This window comes from Cydia splendana, chromosome Z, assembly GCF_910591565.1.
Source record: "Cydia splendana chromosome Z, ilCydSple1.2, whole genome shotgun sequence".
Lineage (NCBI taxonomy): Eukaryota > Metazoa > Arthropoda > Insecta > Lepidoptera > Tortricidae > Cydia > Cydia splendana.
Genome location: NC_085987.1, coordinates 12,064,397 through 12,084,231, shown reverse-complemented (window position 1 = coordinate 12,084,231; position 19,835 = coordinate 12,064,397). Strand labels below are relative to the sequence as shown.

Sequence of the window (19,835 nt, the reverse complement as noted above, 5' to 3'; positions counted from 1 at the left end):
CGCTCAACAATGACAATGACAAGATTGACAAATCTAGTCGTAGAGTAAAGTAGCAAAGTTACTCTATGTCATAGATTTATAATATATAGAGATACCGTCTCAGCGAGCTGTCACTGTTGCCGCTTTTGTTTAGTGTACGATTAACAATTTAACACCACCTTGCTGTAGCCATGTCGATAAAGTCATATCGATAAACTATCGACATTTCTTGCAATTTTAATTGTACTTCAAAGGTTTAACGATACCTAAAATGAACAAAAACGCTTTTATTCTTTATTGTGGTTATCAGATCACAATTTTATCGTCACGCCCCAGCAGGGAACCAAGGGAAAGTTCAGATATTTAATTAAAATACATAAATACCTACTTAAATATGTGTTCCGCAATAATTGAATTATTTTATTATATTCTAATATATTTATTATTCATTAGCATTTCAATTATGTTTATGTTTAACGAAGATATTGAAGCTTCAATTAATAGCTATTTCGTTCCGCTGTGTAGCGTTTATCGATATATAACATGATTAAAAACGACATTTGACATCCCTAAAAGAGCACACATATACGCTTTTACGCACACATACACAGCGTGGATGCACCAGAAAAGGCAACACTTTGATTTGAAGTACATCTTGTCAACAGTATAGTTGTCCTTTTCTGACAAACGGCATTTTTAAAAGAGCGAGGAGAGAGAAATGATACTAGTTGCTGCGCCGTCAAAGAGAACAGAAAACGTTAGGGCCTTGCTCTATGTAGAGTAGCGCATATACATAGATAAGAAAGTTTATAATAATGCCGGCTATACACGTAATGACAGCGTTTTACACAAAAATAAAACACTAAGGCCCCATTCGCACGACAGCTTAAAAAGCGTTGCGTTAAAACCCGACGTTGGCGCTTTTTTTACCGTTTCTAATATTTATGTTCATATGAACGCTTAAAAATCACTTGTGAGTCGTACTGCCACGTAGGCATCTCAGCAAAGCCATACTTTATTTGCTATTACGACGTATTATTTGAATATAGCTTGAATATTTCAGGATTTTGTAAGCATAAGTTGACATTTTTAAGGTGAAACTAATAATAATCATAACGATTGACACCAAAAATTGACACTTGACAGCGAACTGACAGCAGCGCCGGCGCTTTTTTAACGCTTGTGAGAACAGAGCTGTAACCGCGAAAATCGAAGTTCGCAAATTGCGGGCATTTTTCTCTGTCAGTCTTATTACGCCTTCATTAGAGTAAAAGAGAAAAATCCCCGCAATTTGCGAATTTCGGTTTTTGCGGTAGCCCCTCTGATACACGGAGTTCCGTATGCTCTATTCAATTTGACGCCAACGCTCAACGCCGAAAATCGAACAGTGCTCGATAAAAAAGCGCCGCGCTTAAAAACCGCCTTCGTGTGAATACATACATGGTTATCCATTTGTGTCATTCAAACGCTTTTTTAACGCGCGTTGAAAAAGCTGCCGTGCGAACGGGGCCTTAGTCACCCAATCTAAGCCAGGCAGAATATTGATAATTAGAATCTACTTAGTGGTCAATCCTCCAAGGTCCAGATAATCTGTGGACTCTAATTAAATCAGGCTCACTAAGCTCACGACACGACAGAGCTTACGGTTCTATTCTGAAACAAGCTATGTTTAATATCACTCATGGTGTAAAAATAAAATTACAAGAGCACAAATAGCCTGCTCAAGATGTACGAAGGGTTCCGTTTAGCGGCCCTATGAATATATAAAAACCTTTGAAGTCTATGCCTGCTATGGTAGACTAGAAATAAATATAAATTATATTTGCCTCGAGAGCACTAGTCTTTCAGTTAACATGTTTACGAGTACCTACCTATGTACACGGCATGACCAAGGTTACCTACCTATTTAATTATTATATCCCTGACTGCCATGGTATAGGAAAATTGTCATGTGATGCACAAGCATGTTGGAAATAACGACTACCTTTCAATAATACATTGTAATATATAAATATGTCTTTGTTGTGGAACAAGTACACCCAAACAAATGCAGTCATTTATTATATGTTGGCAAAACTCTGCCAAAGTATTAGTCTGTCTCTACAGTGTAACCTGAAGGCATCAATGCACATGCATCTCTTGAAACATGGTGGATTAATTAACTTACACCCCGTCTGTGTCTTGCTCCTACCAAATCCACAAGTTAAGGACCTCAACCTATCTAGGTACCCTTCTTGCTCGAGACCTGAAAAAATGTTAACAATAATTTCATGCACTCAAGTGTCGGAAAACTAGGTCCACACACTTTAACGCTACCGTGAATATATATCCAAGAAGTCTGTATACTGCCTCCCAGGAGGCGGGATGTTAATAGACTATGTATATAGAGGTCAGATATATAGTATACAAAAGTACACTGGCCCAAATCCAGTAATATTATATTTCATAATATAAAATAATTTACAATCTTGCTATTATTGAAATATATATATATATATATAATAAAAAAGTAATAATTATCCTTAGTTCATAAGGAGGATAAGTATACCTAAATATCAAACAGATTCGACAAAGTGTTGATTCTAGCATTGGATGAAATAGGTCCCTCTTAAAGGGCCTCTGCGCTGTTGGCTTTGGGCCCACGGGCGCCTGGCAAAAGGTCGCCATGGTTCTGCAGTTATTGCAAATAATGTAAAATCACGAAATAAGCACACAAATCTGCATTTCGGTTAAAAGCACCTAGAGTCAGTCCATGAAAAGTCTGCAGCGGATTTGATAGCCCACGCAGTGCACGTGTTATTTGAAACGTCAAACTTCTATGAAATTATGACGTATAAATGACACTTGCACTGCGTGGGTTATCAAGTCCGCTGCAGACTTTTCTTGGTCCGACTCTATGCGATGAGCTAAGGTTTCGAGTTAAGTACCTTATTCTTAATAATTTACACACTAGAAAGAGGAAACTGAATATTCAGAATCAAGCAATATCTATGAATGGTTTACAGAAATTAAGCACTTTGGCGTTCAGAACCAATCAAGTTTCAAAGCTTATGTCTACCAGTGGGGCTGCAACACAGTGTAAACTAACGCAGTCTCCAGGGCTCCAACTTCATATATAGCATGTATGTGTTTTTTGAACAATAAAGATTTATTTATTATTTATTTATTATTATTATTACCAGTAGGCAACAGATAAGGTAAACTACTCTTATTACATATGTATATAGAAATTAATGAGTAAAATTAAGGTCACTTGATGACGGCCAAACATGAATATAAGCAAAATGAGCGTGCACCTATACAAATATCATTGATGTGATGATGTCCTGTAGCAATTTTATATTAACCATTTGAACGCCAAGAACACCAACAACCGTCATAACTAGTGCTCACAGCGCCGTGAACACATAACACATGCATGATATGGCTTAATCTCTCATAGTAACCTTCACACTTTTAAGTAAGGTTTATTTAGGTTCTTTAGCTCGCGTTCGCTTTAGTAAAGCGTTCAAAGGGTTAAATGCATTTTATAGCTATAACCAAGTATATATAGCTTACAGTCATTAAGGGAATTCAGTAATTTCCTATGACATTTCAGTAAGTCATCATCATCATCATCATCATCATCATCATCATCTTAGCTATAAGACGTCCACTGCTGAACATATGCCTCCCCCTTGGACCTCCATTCGTACCGGTTGGAAGCGACCCGCATCCCGCGTCCTCCGGCGGCCTTAACAAGGTCGTCTGTCCATCTTGTGGGTGGACGTCCTACGCTGTGCTTGCTAGTCCGTGGTCTCCACTCGAGCACTTTTCGGCCCCATAGCCCTCTTCTCTACGTGCAATGTGGCCTGCCCATTGCCACTTCAGCTTGCTAATCCGGTGGGCTATGTCGGTGACTTTAGTTCGTCTACGGATCTCCTCGGATTTCTGATTCGCCCACGCAGAGAAACTCCGATAGTAGAAGAGCCGGCCGCAAATTTTCTAACCGACTTGATACCACGATGAAATGCACAATGGTTTCCCATAAAAGTGATGCTAAGTCCGAATTCTATAGTCTGCCACGGCGGAACTTGCCGAAAGTACGAAAAAGAAGGCCACTTCCGGTGTGAAAAAGGGGGCTGATTTAACCCATCTGATACCGAAATAATAGTTATGGCAGCAGTTAGAAATTAACATGTAGACACAGAAAAGCGAAGTCTGCCAGCATTTTTTTGCCGGAAGTGTTTGGCAGACGCTCTCAAAGGTGGCCACCGGGACCCCTAATTTAACCCATCTGATACCACCATGAAACCAATTCCAGTCGGTAGGTATGAACCCTCATGTCAGGAATATATAAGTCTGCCAAGAAACACCTTGGCAGACGAGATTATAAGCAAGATGACCATCGGTTACCGTACACTAACCCATCTGATACCACCATGAAACCAATTCCAGTCGGTAGGTATGAACCCTCATTTAAATATTCTTCGTTTTCTGACTCTGACGAAGTCTGATTTTCATCAGATGTTGTGTCGCTTTCAGGACCACCAACCTCGATTATAAAACGTTCAGTCTCCAATTCGATTATAGGATTTTTATCGTCGATCTACGTAAACCTTAAATGAAATATTAAAGTTTAAACCAAACAACTAACCAGTTCAATAAAACCGCACTGTAAAATGTCAATACCGGTCATGTCAACAACCAACTTTAAAACATTGTTTATTGGAATGCTATGTAATCCTTCGTCTTTTTTAAGCTGTAAGTATTTGATGGCATTCACTACAATTTTTTTCGCATCTTTGGTAATTTTTTTTGGCATTTTTGTAATATAACCGTTTATATTTGAATATATTCGTAAATATTTTCCGTTTGTTTACATCGGTGACAATCGATGACAGCCAACGTTCGTTGTCAAAGAGTACTTGTTGCCAGTAAAATAAATTAGTACCATTGAAAATCCGCAAAATGGCGAGGGTCAAATATAAACTGTTGTCAGGCTTTACATGGTTATCCATTTGTGTCATTCAAACGCTTTTTTAACACGCATTAAAAAAGTTCCCGTGCCTATGGGGGCTTAACGTGTGTAGCCGGGGTAAGGTGCGGTACCCACCGGCGATCACTCATGATTATAAGTGATTCACATAATAAAAAACTTTTTTCCAAGTTTAGCTTTCTTGTACAGTCCAACCTTCTAAATACGTCGTAGTTTAATTAATAGCCCATTCAGTAGCAACAGTTTAACGGTATAATTAAACCATCGACAAAATCGGGAAATGGTAACATCAATATTACCAGCCTTTGCAGCCTTTGCTGTCTAGTCTGTGTCACCAGTGAAACGTAGATTGGGCTGGGGCTAATTTTTATTACTATCTACTTGATAAACTGCTTTGTAGAAAATTCAGATCATTGCTGCTTCTGCACATTATTAGTTAACGAAAAATATACCTATTTAACCGTCTTAAGTAGTGACCATAGAAGAGAGGCAATGGATAAAAGGAAACTATCAACAGCCGGAGACAGTCTCTACCAAATACTTGAAGTGCCCAAAACTGCTACAGCCGATGATGTCAAGAAAAGTTACCGGAAATTGGCGTTAAAATATCACCCCGATAAAAATCCCAATAATCCAGATGCTTCGGAAAAGTTTAAAGAAGTAAACCGCGCACATACTATATTGAGCGATGCGACGAAGAGAAACATTTACGACAATTACGGCTCGCTCGGGCTGTACATTGCGGAACAGTTCGGCGAAGAGAACGTGAATGCGTATTTCGTGGTTACGAGCACCTGGTGCAAGGCACTGTTCATCGTATGTGGTATTCTGACGGGCTGCTACTTCTGCTGCTGCCTGTGCTGTTGCTGCAACTGCTGCTGCGGGAAGTGCAAGCCGCGCCCGCCAGAGGAGTCGGGCGACTACCACACGCTGGAGCGCGACGATTCGGACGGCGTGGCGGCCGTGACCGTGCAGCCCGGCGGCGAGGGCCGCCCGTCCGGCAAGCAGGCTCCGCCGATCGCCATGCCCGCGCCTCCCGACGCCGGCTCCTCCGAACCGGCGCCTGCCTCCTATGGCGCCTCGGAAAATACTGGCCTCAACACAGGTGGGGTGAATTATGGAATTTCACATTAACATACTTAAATGCAACATGTCCATCTTGATATTGTTTCCATTTTGTCACTGCAATGATCTCTCCATTCCTTGCTGCCACAACTACTTTAGTAATGTTTTTGGTTGTAATGTATATGATTGATGCTTTCCTACAATGCTTGCAGGAAAGTAAAAGTTGTCAGTACAATCAATCCAACCAACTAGCGAAACATTCAAATGTAAAGTTGGAATTCACTTTCTTCCTCCTTGCATTGCTCATAATATGTATTGAATTGACCATTAGTAAAATAGTTCATAATATTAGTTACAGGTTAATAATAGTTTAAGCACTTGCTCTCAGGCCAAGATATATGGATATGTATGTATATGTTGTGAAGGCTCTATTTTTTATGTCAGAGTTCAGGGATAAACATAATATTACATTAAACATTTACATTATTTTGTTCACAAATTTTTGGTGATATAATGGGGCAGTCCTGTTTATTTAGTGGCTTTTAAATCATTACAATTGTCACCATTTATGTTCTGCAGCACTGCATGGAGAATAAAACTTTAGTAAGTACTTAGTTACTTATACTTACTATAGTAGATTATAGTGCAGAACTAAATTAGTTGACCATATGATTTAAAGTAAAAACTTGTTTGTGCAGCGTAATTACAACACTTTTGTATTGGTTAGTTCAATAAATTATATTTCAAGTGTCAACTATGCACTGATTGCCAAATAAAACGCCTTATGCCAGATGGATCTCAGGACGATTAAGCTGCAGTTTGATATCAGTGTTTGTATAATTTTACTTTTCCTACCTGGACATACCTGCTTGGTAGCAAAATATTTTATTATGGTGAATGGATAGATGGTAACCGGGCCACTGTGGTGCGTTTGCACTCTGGCTTACTTGGTGTGAATGAATGCTACTGCAATTGTATCGAATACGGGTTGCAGTCCCAAGGGACAAAAATATGCTTAGTCAATTTTAATAGGAGTATTTAGATTCATGTCCTTATACTCACTAAACTGAATCTATGTCATCTTCAAATTAACTATTTAGCTTTTGTAATATTTTGAAATATTGACATAAATTTTTTTCCTGACACAAGTAAATATTGTGTGGACCATCAGATATATTAGCTTATGCTCGATGGACAACTGGACGGTCTTTGTGTTGTGTAGACTTGTGTATCTCTATGCCTCTTGAGCCTTTAAAACTTTAATTTCACTCTAACTACACTGCTGCAAATAAGTATGTATTTGTACACTGGCTGCTCCTTGTTATGGATGGTTGTATAAAAAAGACATTTGAGTTCTACTTACATTTAACATATTCATTCCATTCTGGGATGGAGTCGCGAGACCATTTTTCACATGGGTGGGACTACACATGGGTGAAGTATGCTTAATTACGAGTTACACTAATTTATTATTATTATTATTATATAGCCTTTTATTTCCACTAATTTATATTTTTCATTTCAAATTACTTAAATCTTATAATTTTTTTTTGTGGTGCCTGTTTGGGTAAAGGCCACCTCCAAGCATGGCAAACCATGTTACTCTATTTTGAGCGGTATCCATCCAGTCCCTTCCTGCTGCCTCCACAATGTCGTCAGCCCATCTTTTCCGTGGTTTTCCTGCCTTTCTCTTTCCCGTGGGGCCTGGCCATCTGGTTGCATGGAGAGTCCCCATCTCTTGTCTCGGTATCTCGCCAAATGCCCTGCCCATTTCCACTTCTGGGATAGTGCATGTTGAAGAGCATCTGTCAGCTTAGTTTTCTTCCTTATTTCTTCATTTCTTGTTTTCTGGATTCTCCTTAACTTCAAGATGCTCCTTTCCATTGCGTGTTGGCAAGCGAGAATTTTGCTCTTTACCCTCTTGGTGTACACCCATGTTTGACTGGAATAATTGAGGCTGGGTAGGATGCAGGAGTCCATTATTAAAGTTTCAAACTGTAGTTGCCTTTTAGAATTTCTTTTTGAGCCCAATATTTAGTCCACGCTATGTTAATTCTTCTGTCTGTTTCGTTTTCGTTACTATTTTTGTTAAAGGATATGAGTTTTCCCAAATATATGTACTCTTGAACGTAATCTATTTTTCTTTCTTCTATTTTTATTGGTTGCTGGTAGCTATTAGTCATCACTTTTGTTTTTGTGGCATTCATTTGTAGTCCTATTTTCTGACTTTCTGTGTTTAGGGTTTGCAGCATATTTCTTATTCCTGAAGCTGTTTCATTAAAAAGGACTATATCATCTGCAAATCTAAAGTGCGTGAGGCTTCTATTTTTCACCCACAGCCCCTCATTTTTCCAGTCTATATTCCGGAAAATATCTTCTAAAACACCTATAAATAATTTGGGTGCGAGAGGGTCACCTTGCCTCAAACCGCGTCCTATTATAATTTCATCTCCCTCTCGTTCCAGTTTGACTCTGCTTACACTTTTAGAATATATATTCTTTACAACTGTTATGTACTTTTCGTTTATAGTTACACTAATTACCGCAGCAAAGGTGTTAACTCTACTATGCTAATTCTGAGGTCTATTCGGGTAATTCCAGATCACGTCGGTACTACCGTACCGTCCGAAAACCACCCATTATTGTATCATGCCAGATGCCAGGGGTTTTTTCTGAATTAACGGACAGATTCGGAACTACGCAAATACACCTTATATAGATCTGCCCTGTTCTGCTGACTCATAACAGTCATTACCGGCTATTCCACCCCAAGTCAAGTTATTGAGAAAATAATATTATATAGCCCTTGAATTTAGTTAACAAGAACAATGACCATGTGATTCAGGTTTGCAAAAGTTGACAAAATACATATTTATTGCAATATTATGTTTGTGTTCTACATACATATATTTAAAAATAATAACAATAGGAGAAGAACGAACTATACATATGTATACAACCTTCTACAACTCAGTAATTAGTAGTATCTAATTACATATTAGTGTCTTAGTTGGATTATGTGACTTTTAAATCCATAAAAGCTAGAAGTCCGTTCCCCTGTCTCTATACATATAATAACTATAAGAAGGTTAGATGTATTTTTTCCATACTTAATTATACTATAAATGAGGTTAAAATGAGGTTAATTACATACTTTAGTGAGGCCTTAAAACTATTTACTTGACTTATGACTATGACCCATCTATGAAATTTAGTTTATTTATGGTAATTTATTCATTTTGTGTTTATAGAATTTACACTATACATACATAATAGGTACTTGCTCATCTAAGGTATATAAGAATAAGTAGACGAAGTGGCATAGGCAGGATCTATGTCATACAAACTGTAAAAACAATTAAATGTTATTATTGTGTTATTCGCGTGTTTGGGTTTTAAAGTTATCTTGTTTCCGATTGCTTTATGTTAAGTGTTAGAGTAGGCTTAGCAAAGGAGCGCCGCGACAGTATCTCGGCCGCGAGTTAAGACTACCCGTCCCTCTCTAATTAATACATTTAGAAAAAGACGATTTGTCTATCTCTCTTTGAAACTATTACAATGGGCTTGTGTGAATTAAGACGAAAGGGGACGATGTCACGTGACCGCTTCTCCATAGAAACACAGTCCCCATTTTCTTCTCTCATTATTTGCATTGTAGAATTTTTTTAACACAATTCATTGTATTATATTAACCATAGCTGCCCCTTCATTTTTCTTTTTTAGATTTATTTCTTTATTTATTTGAACTCTTAGGCTAGGTGATTTATAATATGAATATAAAAGTAAAATATATAAAAAAACAATAAAAAATACATAAAAACACATTATAAAAAACCTAACCTAGGGAGCCGCCGGCAGCGGGCCTTGGTCCAAGCTGCCGGTGGTCAGGGCCGCAGAGTGAGGAACCGACGTACTATACGCGCCGTGTCCAAAGTTACCGCCTTCTGCATCTGACCCTTGATCCAACCACCCAGCGAGAGTCTCTATAGGTGGTGGTCGAGAGTCGAGACTCTTCGCTATGAGACCGTTCGCTTACCGTTAGATTTATTAACAAGCTTTTATTAGGTCGACCTGTATGTAACTATGTAATGGAATCTAAGGTAACAAATTTAACCATCTTCCAAGGATCGTAGCGTCATGAAAATTGGCAGCTGTATGTAGTTCTGATGACAATACAATAATATGGTACTGTCGAACTGATCTGATGATGGAGACAGGAGGTGGCCATAGGAACTCTGTGATGAAACAACGCAACCTAATTGTGTTAGGGGGTTTTTAGAATTGTCTCGATGAGTATTAGTTGTCTGTCGTAAGAAAAGTCCAGTCAACGATAAAAGCTTGTACCAAAAACGAAATTTTTGGCAAAAACTTATTATTATTATTATAAGAGTTAGAAGTTAGTAACTTTTATAAATTAGTATGGAATTTGTTTTCCGCTCCAAATTCTTAATAAAAAAATATAAAGAAAACACCCGTAGGCCTTTGTCCTTTAGTACACCTGCACGAAATAAGATCTTTTTCGAGCAATTGTGATGTAAACTTTTTATGCCTTCGCGATTGTAGAGTTCCGCATGTTTTTTGCCTACGCGATTGTGATCCCGCGAAAGTTAATTAAATTTAACGTGTTATGGCAAAACTAAAACTTATTTGTCTTGCCGTCTGTCGATCTATCAATGCAATACTTACATTTTTATATTTTTTATGTCTTTGAGTACACCTACTGCTCATCAGTAGAGCTTAGGTTGGGTGTTATAGTTGGAAGTTAAATGTTAACATTTCCGGATCTTAGCTTTAGTTTCCTACAATTCAGCAGTAGCAAAGACAGATGATTTATTACCCATTATCCATGGCGGAGTGCGTGCGGCAAGGCACTAGAGGCTTAAAATAAAGGCGAGGGTTTTATTTAGAATTGCTACGTATTAATGTGCAAAAAAATGCTATCTTTATTTTCAGACCTTCATGTCATGTACATATGTCCCTCGGTACCCGTTACATAATTGGATGAACTTCAGTCGTTAGAAAATAGATTCTAAACCTTACCTTTTACAAGCTTTTACAGGCCTTAATAAAAAATCTTATTTATAATGTAGTAGCTTTAATAATAATTACATTCTGTTAAAATAATAGCCGCAACATATCAGTATTCGGTATTTCTCTAATTCCCACATTAGAGGCTGAGCCTAGTGTGAGGATCACAGTACGCTACTCGTGGAATGCTAATTTCTTGAAATAAATATATTCTGATTTATTTTTATTTAACTTTCAATGATTGTTTGTAGGTATGTATGTTCGGGTCAAATCTTGCAAGCTAAATTAGACCCACTTGCCATTATTCGATTAAGCTGAAACTGGAAAAAACTTTTTAGTATAATATATGTATTATACTAAAAAGTAAATCTCACTTTATTTACACCGTACTTAACATGACTAAGAAAAATATACATCAAATAAATCAAAGTCGTATATTTTTACGAGTAAACACCATAGCTTCGAAATATTTCTTTCTCTGGCTCCGATCTAGCCGCGCTGGGTCGCTTGTTTCACACCCGTTCCGCTCCCACTTTGGCGGTACAAGTCCCTCCCCGTAATGGCTTTTAAAACTAGCATTGTAATATTTTTAGGAAAATATGTCATAGCATTCTTTGTTGCTGGTGTTTAAGAAGTAAAAGTTCTGGAAACCTGTGCCCATTTCTAAAACTTAAAAATAACAAGAAATTAGGTAAGTAGTCTCAATGGAATTAGATGTATTAAAATGTAGGTATTACATTTATATTGTATGTAATGATAACAATGATAAGTGTTATGGCATTTGTGTACATATTTTCATAAATGTGAGTTAAATTAATCTAACTGTCTAGATATGTTTCGTACGAATTGTTCTCGTATTAAATTAAAATACCCATCACCTCATATACTTATTTCAAGAAACTCTTTAAAAAATTTTAGACCATGTAGTTTCGGTAATAAACGTAAACAAAATTAATTCTCATTTACCCCCCCCCCCCCCCCCCCCCCAAAGTGCCCCCCATGCTTAGAATTAATTTTGTTTACGTTACATATCCATCTTTGGGTCACTAATTTACATATGTGTACCAAATTTCAACTTAATTGATCCAGTAGTTTCCGAGAAAATAGGCTGTGACAGACGGACAGACAGACAGACAGACGCACGAGTGATCCTATAAGGGTTCCGTTTTTTCCTTTTGAGGTACGGAACCCTAAAAACTACTTTTTTCTTACTTTTAAAAAAATATAAAACAGTTTGTAGTTTGCATGGCAATTGTGCAGAAAGTAAATAGATAGGTACTATATTTTACACAAACATTTATTTAATCAACAGAAAGAAATGAATGAATGGTACAAAACCACATGTGCCTAAATGTGTAGGTACCCAACCCGCGCTAGAATTACGTGCACTGGTGACATAAGTACAGTCACAAAAATATAAGCCACTAATAATTCTATTCACTACATTTGAACATTGCACATAAAGGCTGTTTACGTAATATTCTATAAGTCCCTCTAGTCTCCAACTAAGCGCTTCATAGGCCTCCAGGGCTCGAACCAGTATCGAAATACCGGTTAATATCGATCCAAAACCGTTATATTATTTGGTTCATTAAAAACCGGTTAATGAATGGAACGCGAACTATAAAATTACGTTCTGTCTCCTAACCGGCAAGAAGAGGTAACAGAATTATACGGTTCGCGAGGAACCGGATATTCTCGGCTTCCGGAGACTCAGTTAAACTCGTTGTCATACAGGAAGAGAGCAATACTTACTCGTTCTATCCCGCTGCGATATTTACAATTTAACCGGTTAATTTCGTCTCACAAAACGGAAAGCGAACGAATTTGGCATAGCCCGGTATTATTTCAACAGAACAGTTCTTTAACCGGTAACGAAATGCTTTTCGTTCTCGGGTGAATAATCGAAACCGGTTTGAAAAATAAAACGGTTTCCGAGCCCTGTGGGCCTCTTTTAAAAGTATATCACACCTATTTGTTTTAATGTAGGTATATGTATACACAGCTACGACTGTTGAATTATCTATACCTCATTATGTTTTATCTTATCCGGTTAGCATAACTCATCGGTGATCCATATTTCTTTTATCAAAGGTATCAGGCATGACTGATATCTGTGCCTACCTTATACCTTAACCCTTAACACATGTTTTGTTAAACTATTTGCCAGTAGTATTTGTGACCCCTCCACTTATAATAAGGTTATGTTATGTAACCTTGTGAGTGTGAGTAGTACAATTATTCTAGAATTATTCATAGTAATACCTACATAATCTTACATTATATTAGAAGCCTACAGGTATCCTCTAGCTCATCATAAGGTATTGCTAACACAGTCACACTTCGTCTTCAAGATGTTGAAACTTATGCCTATATCAGACTGAAATAAATTAGCGTTTCTTATTACTTTTGTTTTCTCGAGTTTAACCAAATTTTCTCTCTAATTTACTGACATGTAATAGAATTAATTGTTTCTAACACGAGCATCTAATGTCCTGATATGGATTTGCTTATTTATGTAAACTTCTATTCGATTCTTCGCAATCCTAAAACGAGGGTTATGAAGTGGTTGTTACAACCGGCTTATGTGTGCCCACAATGTTATTAACTTATTAATCTCTATAGCTAAAATAAATATTCATTATTCGTTCATTATAAGTTTCCAACTTCGCTATACTACCTCCTAAGCGTTACCTACTACCAAACACGCTAAAATACTATTCAAAAAATATTCTGCAAGTAGGCCTATATAACATATAATTCGAACAGGAAGAATACATTGAAATACATATGTGAAATGAAAGTATTGAAAAAAATATAGCTCTGTTGTATTTAAATACACATTTACTGATTTAGATAATTCTATCACATAATTTTAAGACGAAAGTGGAGGACTCGCGCGAAATTGCCTTTTCATACAAACGTAGTCCTCATTTTCCTCTCTGGAAATTAACATTAATGAAAATATTTTGACACAATTTGTTGTATATAAACCACGGCTATGCCCCTACGTTTCATTTTTTCGAATATTTAATTATTATAAGAGTTAGGAGCATTTAAAAAATTGTATGAAATCTGTTTATCTCTCCTAATTTTTTAAATATAAAAAAAATCGAAAAAAGTCAAGCGTGTCGTATTTTCAATAATATCAATATCCAGAGAGGAAAATCGGGACTACGTTTGTATGGAGAAGCGGCCGTCCCCTTAACTCTTAATAGTTTTAGGCACGTATTTAACCGGTCAACTAATTAATCGAAATTGGGTAGTTTAAAAAAATAGATATGGGTACTAAAATTAATAGATTGGCAACAAAAACGGTGCCTTAAAATATATCAATATGAGTTGTATTTTAATGCCGTTACAGCTTCTGATTATTTTTAGGCAGGTACCAAGTATTTATTTGGCAACTGAATTAGTATATTGGAGACCATTTATGAAGCACATTTTAAAAAGAAAACGGCTATCTATTAATTCAAAAATGAAGTTCTTTTAAAATATTTTGTTTGGTCACTACACGGTCAACCTAACACGCTCCTCCTCGCTTCGCTCGTCGTCGCACCTATCTTTTGACTCTGGCAGAACACAGTGGTAACTATTGAAATTAGTAATTAAAAATTGAAAGATCTAAGGTATAATGGCCATTAGGTGTTTCATGATTAGGAATTTCGACTATAAGTATACTGACCATTGCGCATTGGTAAATTAATTTGAGGTGTTTTGTGTAAATAGTGACCAATATTCATTAAATTCAACTGCTTATGCGTATTGAAATACTACCTGAAACGATATGCTCAATATGATTAGGTACTTAGATGTGAACAACTAGATGACAACCAAATTTTATGATCGCTTTTCAATATTAGTTAACTTATTATTATAGACGCCAACTTATCACTTCAAGTTTCCTATAAATTATTTGGGTGGCCTGATTTTGCTGCCAGTTTTTTAATAATATGATGCTTATATTTGAGGCTAATATAAATTTATTGGCGGTAAAATATTAATCCACAGCCCAATTATATTATTATACGCCCAATGAAAGTTCCTGTTTAATATTTTAGTTGCCCGGTTAATAAGCCATAGTTTTACATGACTTTATATCAGTGGTGGGCAAACTTTCTTCACGAGGGGCCAAAACTTGAAGGAATTTCAGAGGAGGGCCAGATTTACAGCAAAAATGTATTTTTATTATATTGCTGGCCATATTATACATTTTTTTAAATGACCGGCGGCGGGCCAGATAAAATCCTTTCGCGGGCCGTGTTGGCCCGCGGGCCGTACTTTGCCCACCACTGCTTTATATGGACGTGGGAGTTACATAACGCATTGAGGCGGACAGGTCAGCTCATTCGAGCGATTCACGATTTTACCGATCTGTACGTACTTGCGTATCAGTGGCATGGCGCCAGACATACCCGAAATACCCGACATGGGTAAGCCGAACTAAGAATTCATTCATTCAGCGTATTTTTTTTAAGTATTGTAAAATAACATTTTAAAGTACTTTGATCTTAGAGCATTTAATACTTTGATAGATGTCCAAAAATGCACTCATTAAAAATCTTAAAGCTTATAGGGTAACTGGTTATAGAAATCGGTTTAAAGTGGAGTCCAGACGGGACAATTTTTCGCCAATCTGATTAAATTGTTCGATCAAATCAGGCAAACGCCAATTTGGCTCGCTGATTTCGATCGCCGATTATGACCAATATTACCGATAAAATGGAGACAGGTGTGGACGCAGGAATACCAATTTGTGACTCTAGTATTCGCGTTTGAGGACATTTTTTTTTTAATTTAGAGCGGTCACATATCATCATAAAACTAAAATTGGAAATTAACGCCAATAATAAACGTCGCCACTGTACGAACGTACATATTTTAAATTCATTAAAAGTCGTAACATTACTTTTCTTCGTGTTTAACATACTAAGAATAAAATAAAATCAATAGGAAAGTTGATGGTATTTATGATTTTATTTTTGTGCAAAATGTGTTTGCAGTTATAGTAGGGTTTTAAGAAGTTTTTATTAGTCTCGTCTGGTTTTCCGCGCTGGTGCTATTCCTTTAAAGATTCACACATTCAATGCGGGGGTGTTATTTGCATCCTCACCATTGAATATGTTAATCTTGACTGAATGAACGCGTGTCTTTATTATTGCTGAACTAGGTAATACAGGTTAGACTTAAAAACAAACAGCTGATTTTGTAAATCGTCATAATGCTTATTTCCTATTTTAATTACCGGCTTACAAATGGCAACTGTCTGTCTATTTTAAGAGCGATTATTAATTATCTTCGATATTAGTACCTATAACAGTTTGTAAATTGTACTTGACCAAACTAAACTTATGATGTAATTAATAGAAATGTCAACTTGGTTGACTATTAATGCTAGGGGATGGCATAGTGATATTGTGTCAGTTTAGTTTCGTGTATATTTATTAGCGAGTCTGGGACAGCACGGAATTGCAGCTTCAGAATAAAAGTGTATTTTAATTTATTATGTATTCACGTATAATTAAGATTAATCCTAGTTTAATAAGACGTTAGATTTATTATTCAAAGCGAAACGAGATTGTTGATCACTGTGTTATGTATTATTGTTATAAGGTAAGAATAACGAGCTACTTATATCGAAATTTTTATTCACAATCGCTTAAACGTAATATCCACATTCACGTTTCTATAAACCTAATACACTGTTATGACTTTAAAATCTCTTTAAATATAAATAGTCCAATTGTATTAATTTTGTGTGAAGTTTAATGTTAATCCCGGTGCGGCGCGCTCGCCGTGGCCGGCGCGCGATCTCCCGTCGACGCAGCCACTCGAGCCGCGGCTCCGCGGAGTCTTACTGTATCTAGCTTGTTAGATGGTATTCCAAAACAATTAGGTACCTACCTAAACAATGGTTCGGATTTGCGACTGAGAATATACGTCGTAGCTGCGTTGGGCTGGCGCACGATACATACACGCGCGTGCAGGAGACCGATTTTTTAATTTCGAGCGCTCGGTTTCGTCGCTCGAAAATCTGTGGAATACGTCGAAACCCTATTTTTGAAATACGAGCGATAGAAATTGGGAATCTAGTGGTATTGTACCACTCGTTTTCAATTCTATTAGTAGAATTTTAGTAGTGGAAATAGTAGCGAACGGAATACTTACACGAAATTGAGCGGTCGAAATTCTAAAATCGGCCCACAGGGCACCTGCGCCTGCTGTCAGTTTATTATTTAAAGTATTTAACATTGTACTAGTCAACGACTATATTAAATAGAAGGTACCTAATAAGGTTTCTTATATGTAATTAACGTACTTTGATTCAAATAAATTACTGCATTATGGAATAATCTCTCTCATTTAATAATATCAATTAGGTATCCCGTTCTTATTTAGAGCTGTTGTGAGTTCGAGAAAGTGACAAAATCATGCCATGTAGCTATTTTATCATAACTACATAAGGCGACTGGCTCGAATCACTAAATTTAAGTGCAAAATGCTACTTATTACAAAAGTACGTTTTGTAGCTTCTGACACTTTTTAGAATAAAAAAACATAGTTTGGTCGTCAATTCTCCCATAGTGTTGTCCTTTTATATATTTATCTTCGTTATGTAATCGTAACCGTTTATATTTTTCTTATTTTCAGGAAGCAGTATTCCAAAGTACACGTGAAGTAACTATTCTCGGCTAGTCTAACGTATATTTAAGAGTAATGAAGAAATAAATTAACCATGATTGCGCACCGTTGCTGATAAAATTCGAGCCTTTTATTATTAACTGTAAGTTATATTTTTAATTTTGTATAATTATTTTTCAACAATATTATTCTGATATTACTTTTCTGCCTGTAGCTAATCTATATGTGACGGTGTTTATAATACACATAGGAACTATTTTTCTATCCATTTAAAAGACTTTCGGGTCTTATTAGTTACTTATTTTGTATTTAACTGTGGTACAGTCAGTATCACATATATAGTGACGGCCAACGTGGCCAAATATCTCGTAACACTCCTTTGTTACAATAGAAATCATGATGTGTTCCGATATATTTGGCGACTTTGGCCGTCACTATCTATTTGATGCTGACTGTACCAGAGAGAGGATAGTTAATAGTATCAGCTTGTGTCAAGGGAAAGATCGTGCCGCGAAAAGAACTATTACTCTACATATAAATAAGTGAGCGGAAAGGTTTCCGAGCCATCATCTAGTCAGATTGCTATTATTTTCCGGTACAGTATTTTCTTTGACTATTCAACTCTGTAACCTATTTAAACACCCTCAAATCTTTCTTTGAACAAATCTTATTACAAAAGTAACCGAGCAAGCGAGATACGTGCTATCATCACGCCTATCATATTAGTTCGACCTAAAATATGGGTATCAAAATAATAATTGGTTACGACTATTCCACTTATTGTAATATGTATATAAATTAATTCAAATGATTAATGAGCTTTATTTTTAAATATTTACTGTATACCTACGTATGTTCTAAGGCTTGGGTCTCCCGTTGATGCCGGGTGCTACATAGAGCGTCCCGTTTTGTAGAAATGTTTCTGTATTCCCGTACTATGTGACGTTGTACGTAGCGGAGACTAAGGCACTAAGTCCTCTAAATAATTCAACCACCGAAAATAGATATTCCTTGCATACATATGTTTAAATTGTTTTATTCTTCAAAGTTACATCAATAAAGTATTATCCTAAGTATTGTTAATTATTATCTTGCCATTGCTATGATTCAAATATTTTTTCACATCACCTAATCAGAAAATTTTTCTTCCCTCAAAGTGGCACTTTTCTGTTCAACGACATTTCATTGCCAGTACAAAATATTAATATAATTAACTATGAACATCGTATGTACAGTCACCTGCAATAATATGCTACACAACGAAGGCCGCAATAATATCTGACACGATCTTATTTGTAGAGTCATAAGAGCGTGTCATATATTTTTGCGGCCTTCGAAGAGTAACATATTATTGCAGGTGACTGTACAGCCTGGCAAAAAAGAGTAGAAATTAAAAAGTGGCAACACTGTGGTGTCAACACTAAAGGCCGTAACACACTATCGCACCGCACCGCGACCTTGGTACGTCGCACCCATAAGTGAGAGCGAGAAAGAGATACCTGTTTCTCGCTCTCACTTATGTGTGCGACGCACCAAGGTCGCGGTGCGGTGCGATAGTGTGTTACCACTTTAAGTTTTTTTTATTTTCCTCATAGTTGATGTGAAAAGTAGTATGTGTCACACGGTATCAAAATTATATCTTCTTGGGCGTTAACACTTGATTGCTATCATGTTGTTTTTGAGTTTTGTACTACCTATAAATGTGTAGCTACAGTTAGATCCAGAGAACAGTAGATATACATATAACTCTTTCTACAGAAGTACTGCTCCTACGAACGAGCATTTAGCTCCATACACTTACGAGTATGTTCAGGTTACAATAATAATATTTATTACTGCAGACATAGGAATCCGCGGGGCAAATTGTGAATTAAGACTTTTATGTTTGTGCACTTATGGTCTTATCTTATCTTATTGTTTTCGGGGGCCCTTGCGGATACACTTCGACCCATAGGGATCTTTTGTGCAGTTACCCCCTAGAAGAGATCCGTCAACTACTCAAGAGCTTTTCCCACCATATCCATGTGTCGGATGATGGAGCTCATGGGTAGCGTTTTAAAGTCCTTTGGTTCCAGGTATCCTGCTCCAAAGTCCTTCATTCTTTGTCTGGCGAGGGCGTGACATTCACACATTAAGTGTCTTA

General features: G+C 36.8%; 1 protein-coding gene across 1 annotated transcript; it reads left to right on the top strand.

Moving 5' to 3' along the window:
• The first annotated feature begins 5,262 nt into the window (after nt 1-5,262).
• LOC134804634 (dnaJ homolog subfamily C member 5) lies at nt 5,263-18,766 on the top strand. Its single transcript, XM_063777741.1, has 2 exons — nt 5,263-6,062; nt 17,702-18,766. Exons 1-2 carry the CDS (start codon nt 5,450-5,452, stop codon nt 17,725-17,727), a joined length of 639 nt encoding a protein of 212 aa, XP_063633811.1. The 5' UTR covers nt 5,263-5,449; the 3' UTR covers nt 17,728-18,766.
• The last annotated feature ends 1,069 nt before the right edge of the window (nt 18,767-19,835 follow it).